This window comes from Spinacia oleracea, chromosome 4, assembly GCF_020520425.1.
Source record: "Spinacia oleracea cultivar Varoflay chromosome 4, BTI_SOV_V1, whole genome shotgun sequence".
NCBI classification, from domain to species: domain Eukaryota; kingdom Viridiplantae; phylum Streptophyta; class Magnoliopsida; order Caryophyllales; family Amaranthaceae; genus Spinacia; species Spinacia oleracea.
Genome location: NC_079490.1, coordinates 179,937,797 through 179,950,540, shown reverse-complemented (window position 1 = coordinate 179,950,540; position 12,744 = coordinate 179,937,797). Strand labels below are relative to the sequence as shown.

General features: G+C 35.7%; 1 protein-coding gene across 1 annotated transcript; it reads right to left on the bottom strand.

The window, feature by feature from the left end:
• Positions 1-2,151: 2,151 nt before the first annotated feature.
• LOC110775863 (NADP-dependent malic enzyme) lies at positions 2,152-11,022 on the bottom strand. Its single transcript, XM_021980457.2, has 20 exons — positions 10,656-11,022; positions 10,259-10,533; positions 8,775-8,895; positions 8,578-8,652; positions 8,209-8,360; positions 7,996-8,101; positions 7,792-7,857; positions 7,156-7,251; positions 6,989-7,060; positions 6,796-6,879; positions 6,604-6,702; positions 6,233-6,280; positions 6,091-6,144; positions 5,905-6,003; positions 5,717-5,806; positions 5,513-5,590; positions 5,090-5,164; positions 4,917-5,007; positions 2,725-2,853; positions 2,152-2,640 (listed from the first exon to the last, which is right to left on the bottom strand). The coding sequence occupies exons 1-20, from the start codon at positions 10,683-10,685 to the stop codon at positions 2,552-2,554; spliced, it is 1,929 nt and encodes a 642-aa protein (XP_021836149.2). The 5' UTR covers positions 10,686-11,022; the 3' UTR covers positions 2,152-2,551.
• Between the last annotated feature and the right edge of the window lie 1,722 nt (positions 11,023-12,744).

Here is a 12,744-nt window from a genome sequence, read left to right as displayed (position 1 = left end):
AAAAATGTTAAACATGGTTTGTATAACGTTTGAACCCCCGACCTTGAGTTTGTACAATAAAACTTTTACCACTAAGATATACTACGTAACATGTTTTAAGTTATCATTAAAAATAATAATTAAATATGAATGTTATTAATGTAGTAACCCGGGACATCGATCAAGCCCAAAAACTAGTTAATCAGATGAAGTCATGTTGCTTACGTCCATACCTTTAACATCAACTAAGAGCATCAACAACCTTGACAAGAGCATGCTGTCAAGTTGTTGTTGCCCCTTCTTTGTTTGTACAATATTGATAAATAGCAAGGTCAAGTTGTTCTAATTTTTGACTTGGGTCGATTCTTGACCCCTTGTCAAGCAAAAAATTGGTAACCTTCTTGGATGGGTTTCATGGGTTTTCCTATTAACTTTGTTGCAACTTTTGCAAATTGCTTTATTTTTTCTTTAATAATTATTATTTATAATAAATATATATTTTTTTATTATAATTAATAGAAATAATATCAGTTTTTTTTAAAGTTACCAACAAAAACCAATTAATATTGAAAATAATATACTCCGTACTTTTAAAGTCTATCAAATGTAATATATGGAGTAATTAAAAATTAATTAATTGTTAAAAATATTAATTTTGTAGTAGAAAATATAATTTGAGGTGGGAATATATAAAAAATAGGTGAGAGAAAGTGGTGACCTTGAGTCAAGATTGTGGATGAAAATAGAAGGGTTAAAGTAAAGCATAGGTTAAGTTAGTGGAAAGTGAGGTGGAAGAAGGAGAAGGATGAGAGAGAAATTATTTTACACTTGACCAAGGGTCAAAGATGCACATGGTCTAAAGAGCACATTATTGATATTAAAGGAAATATACTTCGTATTCCGTTTTTTTATAAAGGGAAAACGCAACATATTCCTAATATAAAGCTCAAGATAAAATATTGAATCAAGGGCATTATCTAGTTCACTTAAATAATGTGTACTGATTTTGGGGTTCATAGCATGCTTATCGAGTCATCTTTGATGACTCACGTGGATTATGAGAAAATCACAAGTTTCTTCCAACCAGCTCGTGTTATTATTATTAGTCTTCCGCCTCTTTCCTTGTTATTCAAGATCCGTTGGTTAACGAAGGAGCCTCTAAGTGTATGTTGTCCTAGCTGCTTCAACCCCATCTCCTCTAAAAATATGGTTGCCAGTAGCCGCATCCAAGGCTATCTCTATATTCAAGGGTTGACTAGAGAAGTTGTACTACCTTCACAGTTTTAGTAGTCTGTTTTTTTATTTGGGTTTTAAGTTTTACACAGTTTGAACTGAAAGTAAAATTTTATAATTCAAGACCTAATGGCTGGAGCGATTTTGTATATCATTAATGGTTCTTTATTGATTTGACTTATCATACAACTAGAAAAACACGTCAATGTAATTTTGAGATATACTCCCTCTATGCTTAAAAGGCTAAAAGATTTACCCTATAGAACATAATTCATTTTATTAATATTGGGTGTAAAATGTGCCGATGAATTAATGGAGTGGGCCATAGCCCATAAGGAGAGGAATAGAGAGAGCAAGTGAAAAACATTTCTAAATAAGGTATGAAGCAAACAAATACACACGTCCTAAAAAAGAACATGGGACAATCTTTTAGGGACGAAGGAAGTTTAGAATACGGAGTAAATGTATGAAATTGATTAGTGTGAATTACTTATTAGGGTGATTTATCAAGTTAGTATATTTCAATTACTGGAATTGAGATGGAATATGTCCTTAATTGGTTGTGTAATTTACCAATTCTGAAGCGACATTATGGCTCCGTTTGGTAGGGCGTAAAACGTTTTCAATGTAAAGATCAATTTTCAAGGAAAAACACAATTTCAAACTAGTTTTCCTTTGTTTGGTAACTTAAAGGAAAATGAAAGAAAATTGTGAAGATTGAGGGGAAGAAAGGAGAGGGGGGATAAGGAGGAAAGAAGGAAAAGTGTTTCCCTCCCTTTCAAGTGGAAAAGGATTTTCCACATTTGAGGGAGTCATGTAAAATTGTTTTACATCCCTTACCCAACCAAACAACGTAAAATGATTGAAAAGCGGAAAATCGTTTTCCATGAAAACGTTTTACGCCCTACCAAACGGAGCCTATGAATCGGAAACAAGAAATGGTTCTACAACAAAGTTGTACATTTATCATATGAATTCACGCAATGACGCTAGTTTTACTGATTACATGAAAGAATTTGCTACTGTCTCCCTAGTTTTGTCTTGCAGACTAGTACTCTGTACTCTAGTAAAGAGTTCAACATCATCAATTTTAGCCCTTTTCGTCATCATCAGCACTTGTCTGAACTATAATAGTATTCTAAACTACTTGATCCTTCGTACCTTTCCTTTTTCTTTTTCTTTTTCTTTTTCTTTTATACCTTTTTTGCAACTCCGGTGTCTAATACAAACATGACAAGCATTACATGTGTGACTGGTGAAACCATACAGCGAAACTATAAAATGAACTTGGATAAACAACAAAGACCACAAGCCAAAAGAGACAGTATTGGAAAAGTTATTAACGGTAGCTTCTGTAAGCTGGGCTATACATGCAACTCTCAGCATACTTTACCAAATTTTCTGGTTGTGGTAGTCGAGTTGCGAGACCTACAAGAGGGTTATGTTATGTGTTAGAAATCCACTATACCCTCAACTATTAATTACCCAACAGCAGTTGGAAGAGAAACTCACCCAATTCATATGCTTTAGCTGCTACCTTGGCTGCAATTTCAGCTGATATTTTTCTAATATTGCTAAACGGAGGGTACAACAGACCTTTAGCAAAATGCTCCTCAGCTACCTGTGCCGCTAGTGCTTCCGCTGCAACACAAACAAAAGTGTCATAAGCAACAACATCTGCTTACAATAACGTCAACTTGACTATTACAAAATTAATAACTACGGAGTACTCACGTAACTATTTTAAGATGAACCTTAAGGAATCTGCCCTCAATCCATGTGATCTTTTGATCTTCCACAAGTTTATTTTGGATCTCCTATATTCTAAAATTCTCCACTCTCCTCCCTACTAGGTCGGGTCCATTCCTCGACAATGTACATGCCCAAACCCAACGTAGTTGGATTCTCTCTCATCTATCTAATTCCTAATCACCAGGTCCACAACTATTAACTTTCATATGAATCTCATTATAGAACTTCATAATCGCTTATCCATTATCTTAACATAATCATCCCAAATGGCTAGATACTGACCAACATACTGATGTGTAAGGTAATCCTGTTGGATGAAAATAATAATCACATCAACCTCATATTGCTCCTCTCCATTCAAGCAGACAGCAACCAGTACTATAATATGAACCATATCGGACAAATACCCCTACTATTTCACATACTACACCTTAGATACTGAAGCAAGTCGATAGTCAACGCCCTCCCTCAATTTCACCACAACCTCCTAACAAGTTGCTACTTAATTTCTGTCTCTAAATACCCAGCTCTTTAGGCCTTAAACATTTGAGATTCTAACTCTTGTATCAATAACACCTATTTTCAGTCCTTTGTTTACTCTCATCAACAAACAACATTGTACTACACCTAGTTGACCCTTAAATGCCTTCAATAACTCATTTATGGCAATTGCAAAAGCAAGATTTCAGACGTTCTAGCATTTGTCTTCCACTTTTTTAATTATATATTCTTGATAATATCAATATACTCTTCTATGTCATAGCCCACCAAAGTAACTTACCAAGGTACCTAATCACAAGCCTTCTTCAAATTTATGAAAATCATACTGTACGTAAATTTTTCCTCGGGGACTCAGCCCCAATAATACTCCATGAGTTGTCTCAATAGATGAAGAAACTCTGTTATAGAATGTCCCAATAGAAAGTGATAGTGGTTTTTTAAATTTGAACATGTTCTCTACTTCTCTCACCAAATGTTCAATCAAATTAAAGTTCGACCAATGTTAAGCATTTCCCCTTTCTTGTAAATTTGTACCCAGGTGCTTTTCCTCCATTCATTTGACTTCTTATTAGTTTCCAAACCTTGTCAAATAGGATTGTAAGCCAATCAAAACCAATCTTGAATATACAACTTGACAAAGAATTGTTTCCGCCTGCACTCTACCTACGTTTTCAGTAAGGACACATATTTTTTTTTCTTAATACAATTCACCATACTTGGGTCAAGTTACACCTTTGATTTTGCAATTCTGCTTTCTTTGCCTTCTCTTTTGCATCTTTATCTAAATCTCCTTATATTCTCCACAATCACGCATTTTCGCCAAATGCAAAGTTGCATTCTCATTACTTATTCATAAGCTCCTTTACGTCTATATATCACCATGTTGTATCTCTATGTGTTGTTTAATTCAACCAACCTCTTTAGCCTCCCTTCAAATGCCACATCTTATTCTTAACTAGGTCGAATTTGTGTCCCCTTCAAACTCAATATCTACCAAAGATTTAACACTCCTTTCTTCCACTCTCTAACAACTAACTACTTTCATCACATAGAGGAACATCAAGAACCAACATTCAATTTTCTGTAGCGACACTCTCTCTGGTAAGTTACCTTACAATCAATACTAATGTACAACTGCCTCTATCTAACCTTTCTGTCATTTGAAAGTCTATAGAGCCTAGCATTTCAGTGCTTGGTTTCCCCCACGAGACGGACAGTCTGACAATGGAGAAGTTAGAAATACTTGCGACTTTTAAGCAATAGAAAGAAGAGCCTTATTTTCATATCCCATTACAGGACCCAGTTAAGTACACCTCAGAACATAAAAGGCGGATCCTTTTTCCTTCCTCGCTAGTTGTCACATTAATATAGGCATTCTTCCCAAAGCCAAAGAGAGGAGAACACTTTTTCATATAACTGTGAAATTGCAGAACAAAATGATATACACTTACAGGCTGCCAGGAGCATGTCGTCATGAACGCGGATAGCACCGGAGATAATCAAGCCAAGACCGAAGCCAGGGAAGATGTATGCATTATTTGCCTGAAGATAGAAGCTAAACAAATCAACAATTTTCCATATTTTAAAATAAGGTCTATAACATAATTTAGTCACTGGCAAGGACCTGTCCAGATGTAAAAGTTCTCCCTTCATATTCGACTGGATCGAATGGACTTCCACTAGCAAAAATTGCACGGCCCTGCAAATAGCAGAAGAGTAGTATGTGTTATTTCCATATTTCCAAAGGCACAAACAATACAGAATTTGCTCGGTCCCTACGTTAACAGTCCATACCACTTGAACTAATTTGCTCAAACTCACAAACATTTGATCACTAAAATAAATATTGCAAATTCTGAGATTTCAAAACTAGTAGAACTTACAATTTTTTTAAAATTGAAAAAATGATAATTCAAACTCAAGTACTTGACAGAAAGAAAAAGTGCATTTAGAAGATTAATCAAAGTCAAATGCAACTCCTGATATGAGTTGAAGGGGGAATTAACTTTAAAAGTAGGAAAAAAAATCCCATTTGCTAATACTATACCTTACTCCATGTATAAGCCTCCTCAGCTGTGCACTCCGATTGTGAAGTTGGATTAGACAATGAAAGAATGATAGGTCTCTGCACGAAAGTCTCACACCAAAATTAATGGACTTCTCCTAAGAGAACACTTTTCTAACTCGAGAGAAAGATCTAGACAAGGAATAGAGGGGGAGTGAAGAATAAAGCAATGACATAAAACAGTACCTCATTGAATGTAGCCATTGCCTCAACCACATCCTTGGTAAATGTCTTTCCAACTCCTGATGACCCGATCAACACATTGGGTTTCAAAGCCTACATACCAGAAGGAAGGAGAAAAGAAAATGATGTTAAGAAATATTATTGAACCTCCACAAAGGCATTCTGAAATGAAAAGTATATAAGAAACTCACCTTAACAGCATTGAGGAGTCCTGTCACAGGTTCATGCTCATGAGCCCAGGGCTTCTTAAAATGTTGTAGCGACTCCTTGCGACTGTTGACTATAAGTCCCTGTTGATATATTTTGCATTAAAAAACAGAGCAAGATAATAGATGTACAGGATTGATTGAGTACAGTTTCTTCTAATTTCTTTGAACCTTGGAGTCCACAAGCCATATCTTCTTACGGGCCTCCTCCAGAGGTGTATTGGTCTGCAATAATAAGAAGTGCGGTGATCCAATATTATTCACATGGACTCCATAAGAAATATAATTATCAACACATCAAATGTGTTCTTACCTGTTTTGAAATTTCAAGAGCTATGAGCTCCGCTATACCAGTGCCAGCCTGGAATTAAAAAAACAAGAAACATTATGAGCAACCAGAAAGGTTTGAAGGAAGTAAGATAGCAGCACTTTTTCTAAATCATAATGCTTGATTCTATATTGATATATATGTTGTTTTTGGGTAAAGGGAGCTGAAAAGTGAAAATACCAATGGCCATAAAATGATAATTAAAAATTATGGGAGAACCAAATTTGGAAAGTTTCTTGAGCTGCAAACATCTTAGATGGTTCTTTACATTTTACATCCTTCCCCAGAAACACACTTATCAGCTCATTAGATATACCATCCATTAAAACAACGTGCACTTTTCAGTGGTCACATACCTCTCCAGCTCCTAGGAATAAGTAAGTCTGGTCGGCTAATGGTTTTCCCACCAATTTTTGTGCTGAAAGAAGTCCAGAAAGGACAACAGAGGCTGTCCCCTATAACAGATAAGAGAAAGGAGTTAGATATGAGTATCAGTATACGACTTAAGCTGAAGCTAGTGAGGACAGAACAACTGATCCCAGACTTACCTGGATATCATCATTAAAGACAAGATGGGTGCTACCATATTTTGAAAGTAGATCAAATGCATTGTGGTTGGCAAAGTCTTCAAACTACGGAAGTTTATGCAGAGGTGGTTAGTGGAGGAACTAGTGTGTGTGCGGATACAAACACAGAAGAACCGTTTTTAACCAGTAGTAAATTAAGATCTTATAATATCACCTGAACGAGAATCTTCTCCCCATATATTTGCTTCACAGCCGTCATGAATTCATGCATGAGTTCAGCGTATTCCTGTATCAACATTTCAAAAGGACTGGGTATCTTCTGGACTTCTAAATAAATGTCATCATGAACATATTAAGAATATCAGATTAACAAACAACTACCTGCCCCGTCGCTCTCTTTTGACGAAGCCCGATGTAGAACTCATCTTTCAACAATGCCTCGTTGTTCGTTCCCACGTCAATAGTGACAGGCAGACACTGAAATATGAAATTTTGTATCAAGTTTCTGTTCTCTTTGCATATTCAACCTTACCCGAAAAGGACATAGCATAAAAGTTTAACCTGATTGAATTCTATTTTGAGGATATGCATCATTTAAACTCACATTTTTAAGGAAAGCAATATGCTAAGAAATCCTAGCGCATTAACTTAGATGAGCATGAAGCAGGAAAAAAAAAATTAAAAGCACCCCAAGATACAGTAGCAACTTGTGCAGTTGTGTGTATGACTGGAGCGTTTAGCTAGCTCGTAAATCGAATAAAAAAGGCACAAAGCTACAACAATAACAAAGGTAAATTGACCTCCATGGAACCACTCAATACCATTTGATAATTTAAACAAATTTAGTATTTTGATCAACTGTTTCTGGCAGCACTAAGGTGACAGCAGAAAGCAATATAAAGTTGGACTTCAATTAGGGAGTGGAATTTGTACAGTTGAGAAATTTCTGCAATTTACTGAGAAATAAAAAGAAAGAAAGGAAGGGAAAAAAACGCATGTCAATATGCAAGCACATACTGCTGATGGACGAATTCCACCAAGAGCGGTATATAGAGCAAGCTTTCCAACTGGTATCCCCATTCCCTGAAAAGATAATACCCATTATAATCAGTCATCTTCACTAGTTACAGAAAAGCTAATTGAACGTGAAACGAACAGACAAATATCTTTAATAACAGTCCATATAATTGAGACAACATATATTAGAAACAGCTAACTCACTTGGCAACCAAGATCTCCAAGACCTAAAATCCGCTCACCATCTGTAACAACAATCACTTGGATGTGCCTCTCTGGCCAGTTCTTCAGCACTTCTAAGACTTTTCCCCTGAATAAAGCCCACTTAACTGTCAAGCGTCAACTACATACTACAATAGAACTTAACTGAATGAACAAAATCTTTCCATCAAACTCATGACTAAACTAAAGACGTACTTTTCCTTCAAACTAATAAAGAGACCCTGAGGTTGCTTGAAGATACTTCCATACTTCTGGCAGGCCTCACCAACAGTTGGGGTGTAGACCACAGGTAGTAACTCTTCAACATTGTCAATAAGGAGCCTGTAGAAAAGCCTTTCGTTTCTTTCCTGCAAAAAGCAGAGAATGCAGACATCATTAAATTACATCAACAATTTCATAATTGTACTAATTTGAAGACTACCAATCCGCACTAGATGAAATATTATTTTTATAACAAAACTGAATGTTACTCTATATATCACAGTAACTAGTAATACAATTTAACGAGAAAGAGAGAAAATGATTGATGATAGAAAGCTTTTTTAAGTCGTCAATTAGATATACCTGAAGATCCATCATTGCCATGTACTTCTGTAAGGGAACTTGATATTGACGGATATTATGAATCATTTTCTTCACCTGTAAATTGTAAACAAAAAAGCTAAACAAAGATTAATAGAAAAACAAAAACATAAAAAAGCATGGAACTATCTTTTCAAACTACAGGAATTATCCAGTGGAATGGAATTGAAAACATTAACCTGAAGATGTTGAGGAACAACAGCAGGGGGAAGAAGACCCTGTAAGTAGTGTGCATCTCTTTCCTTCTCTGTGAAAGCAAGCCCCTTGTTGTGGCGAGGATCCCTCAACAACGAATAACCACTACAGCCAAAGAACCAAGGAAAAGATTCATTATATATTCACTCCAGAGCCAGATCCTCGTGACAAATGTGCATGTACAAATGTTAGTAATCAAACGTGTGAACTATACAACGTCATATCACTAGCAGATCCTTGAAAATTAAGTTTCTTTACCCGCACTGGTTCATTAAATAAATACATAAATGAACAGAAATTTAAAATTTTAAAAACTAGTTTAGGACTCATTAATCACCATTTCAACCCTTATACTACCCTGCTATTCAGATAATAGTCATTATCAACCCTCAGATTACCATCATTTTCTGATCCTCCTAGTCAAATCTGAGCAGCAAAGGTTAATGAAGAAGCTATTGCCATTGAATTTTACTTTTTAGACAAATTTCTCTAATTTTACTTATCCCAAAATGTCCACATCAAAGAACTTCTCAAACACGGTGAAATTTCTTATTCAAGTGTCAGCATTGTTGTCCCGGTGGTGCAATAGCAGTATAGCACACAGTCCTTGGAAGAACAGTAGGTGAGTTGAGCCACCTCAACCTACCAACCTCAAAGCTATTCAATCACACATAACCCCTTGAATGCCTGAGGCGGCGCCTTTCCAGAAGAAGATTCCACTTCTTTCACATGAGACCAAAAAAGTAAAAAAAAAAAAAATCCAAGGACTAGATGAAAATTTAAGTCCCAAAGAATCTGATTCTTATTATATGAATCAAAAACACTATTTGTCCAATACTCCAATCAAAGATCACTTGACAACGGGTTATGAGTGCAAGGGAAGCACCAGCAAGATTCTAACGCCTTATAAAGTAATTTGATCTGAATTATTATCCCCTTTCCCTCCCTTGTGATGAATGATGATTATAGCAGTTATCTATCTACCAATGCTAGCATAAACAAGAGTTACTTAAAGAAACATTTTATTCACCACGATTAACGATGGGCGCTATCGCATAAGAATCAAACCCACAACTTCTCAAACTTAGAAATGACTCCCCTAACAAGTGGAGAATCTCATTGTTCTTGCTCTTAGGAGACACTATTATATCCACCAAATTTAACAACCACCAAAAAAACCTGTATAATTATAGTATCATACGGAGTATAATAACATTTTTGCAATACACGATTATACTATTATAAAAATAATACTTCGTATATTACTATGATTAGTATATCAAAGCATATAGACAATTTATCAAACGTCACAAAATGATCAAACAATATTTTTGACCAAAAATAAACAAGCAATAAATTGCATGACTTAGTATTTATGAATATAAAAAAATGAAAATGAAAATGAAATATATCAAACAATCATAGAAATTATCGATATTTAAAATATAAAAAAATGGCACTATCTCACCTAGCGACGGAGAGAGCCCAAGGAGTAACAAGCTGGTCCTCCGTGGCAGAATCCTCACCGTACACATCTTCCACACCACCACCACTAACCGTCGATTTATCATTCAAGTCAATCACAGAAGAAGCTGATATTCCACCTTCCTCCGTCAAAATGGTGCCATTTCCTTCAGCTGATCGGCCTTTGGATGGACCCACCGCTACCCGAATCACCTCCGGGCCTCTTCTCTGCAACCGGGTCGACCCGTTTGATATCCCCGAGACACCTGGTTTGGTACCCTGCCAACAAAAGAAAAGGCAAATTAACTGCAAAAAAAGGGAATTTTAAGACCCGGATCCGAAATTGAAGAAATGGGTATCATCCAAATTGAGATTTGTGAAATGGGATAGTGCTAGATTACCAAGAAATTGGCTCTGGAAAGAGAGATCATCTTCAATGGCGTTTTTTTGGTAAATTTAAGTTTTTTGGGGGTTTAAAAATGGTGGAGAAGAAGAGAGAGGGAGCTTGGTCTTTTTCTCCTGCTTTTCTCCTCTTCCTTCCTTCTTCTCTGCTCACAGATCTTCGGAAAATGCAGAGAATTTGCGAGAGAGGAGGAAAGAGAAAAATTGCGTGTTGCGACCTGGTGCTAAATATATGCAGCTGATGCAGTGTAGAATTACAAAAATGCCATTTGATATCAGAGATCTTAATAAAGTGGGTCCAAAGATAATGGGGTTTATTAGTAGTTTGTCAGAAAAAAGTAGTGAGTTTGTGGCTTTGTTGATATGTGCGTGGAGGATGAACGATTGAACAACTCTAGAGCCTATATCTCGGTCGGAAGTATAAATTCATACTTCCTCTGTCTTTTAATACTCGCAACGTTTGAACTTTTACCACTATTTATATAATCTATTTTGACTATTCGTAGTGTTTTTTATATAAGATAAAATATAGTCATGTGGGATCTTGTTAAATTCGTCTCAATGTGTATTTTCAAAATATCAACTTTTTATAATTTTTGCATAAAGAGAATTTAAGATATAAATGATCAAAGTTGTGCATTGGCATGCGTGAAACTAACAAACGTTCCAAGTATTAAAAGACGGAGGAAGTATCTAATATGTATTTCACAAATGCATATCACCAATTAAATGATAAAATAGGAAAAAGACAAACGTTAAAGGACAAAATCATTTTTTTTTAAATGGCATTGATTTTTGAAAAATGGCATCCATTTTTCCAAAATATCATTTGTTCTTTGAAATGCACCCGCTTTCATTTTTGTCTTATTTCTATTTTGTCGTTAATGGGATGATATGTAATCCCCCGTAAATTTAGAATTTTATTAATATATTTTAACGTATAGTTATTGATATTTTAATAGAATTTACGAGTTTTAATAATAAATATATAATTAACGCATATTTATTTTAGTTAATTACATTTTAAATATTTTAACGATTTATGAAATTAAAAATAATTTTAGAATTTTATGTTGAAAAGAATTTGAATTACCAAAACACATTAAAATTTGGAAAACAAGCCTAATCGATTTTGGATTCAAACGTAAAAGTCCAATCCTAGTTCTAGCCCAAATTGTAAAAGCCCAAAATTTCCTACCCATGTTTCAATTCACGTGAAACAAACCTACTCCTCCCTTCTCCTCACTTCACGTGAAAACTAAACAAAAAAAAACAAAAAAAAAAAACCCAAAACCCTCTTTGAAGTCTTTTCACGTAACTGCTTAATTGCTTCCCCTTGATTGCTTGTGCTGCCGCCGTCGAGCCACCACCATCGGCTGCTTCCTCCCTCGTCGTCCCTCTCCGTCGCCGCCGGTAATTCTTCCCTCCTTCTTTCTCTTTAGTTACTTTTCTTCCCTCGTCGTTTTCCCCTCCTTAACGGTGCTATTGGTTTCACAACACCACCGCTCACACCACCTACACTTTGCGCCTAGCCGCACCGCTGAGCCACCGCCTTCGCCGCCGGTATGCTTCTTCCTCCCCCTTCTCTCTTTCGTCCCTTCCTCTCTTATGTGTCGTGCTTGATCCCCTCACTCGGTTTTCTGTTTCGCCCAGCCTCCGCGAGTCTCCTCGCCACCCGCACAACACCACCTTCGTCAGTCCAACCGACCGTCGCTGCCGCGCCGCCTGTGCTCCGCGCGGCCAGCCACTCCCTTCTTGTTTTTGGTTAATTCTCAACCCTAAACTAAATTATGTTTTAGTTATGTTTTATTAAATATGTTTTATTAGTTTATTCATGTTTCTTGAATTAAATTATAGTTTTATTATTAAGTTAGGAATTTCAGATTATATACTTTGCATAATTAATAATTTAATTTTCAGATTTATATAATTGAATTAAAATAAGGATTTTAATTATTAAAACATGAATTTTTAAGGTTTTAATAGTTTTAAAATCATGATAGAATGGTTTGAATTATTAAAATTATTAGTTTTATGTTCTAAGCATGATAATTTGGTTTTGGGAAAGCTTTAAACGATTTCATATTG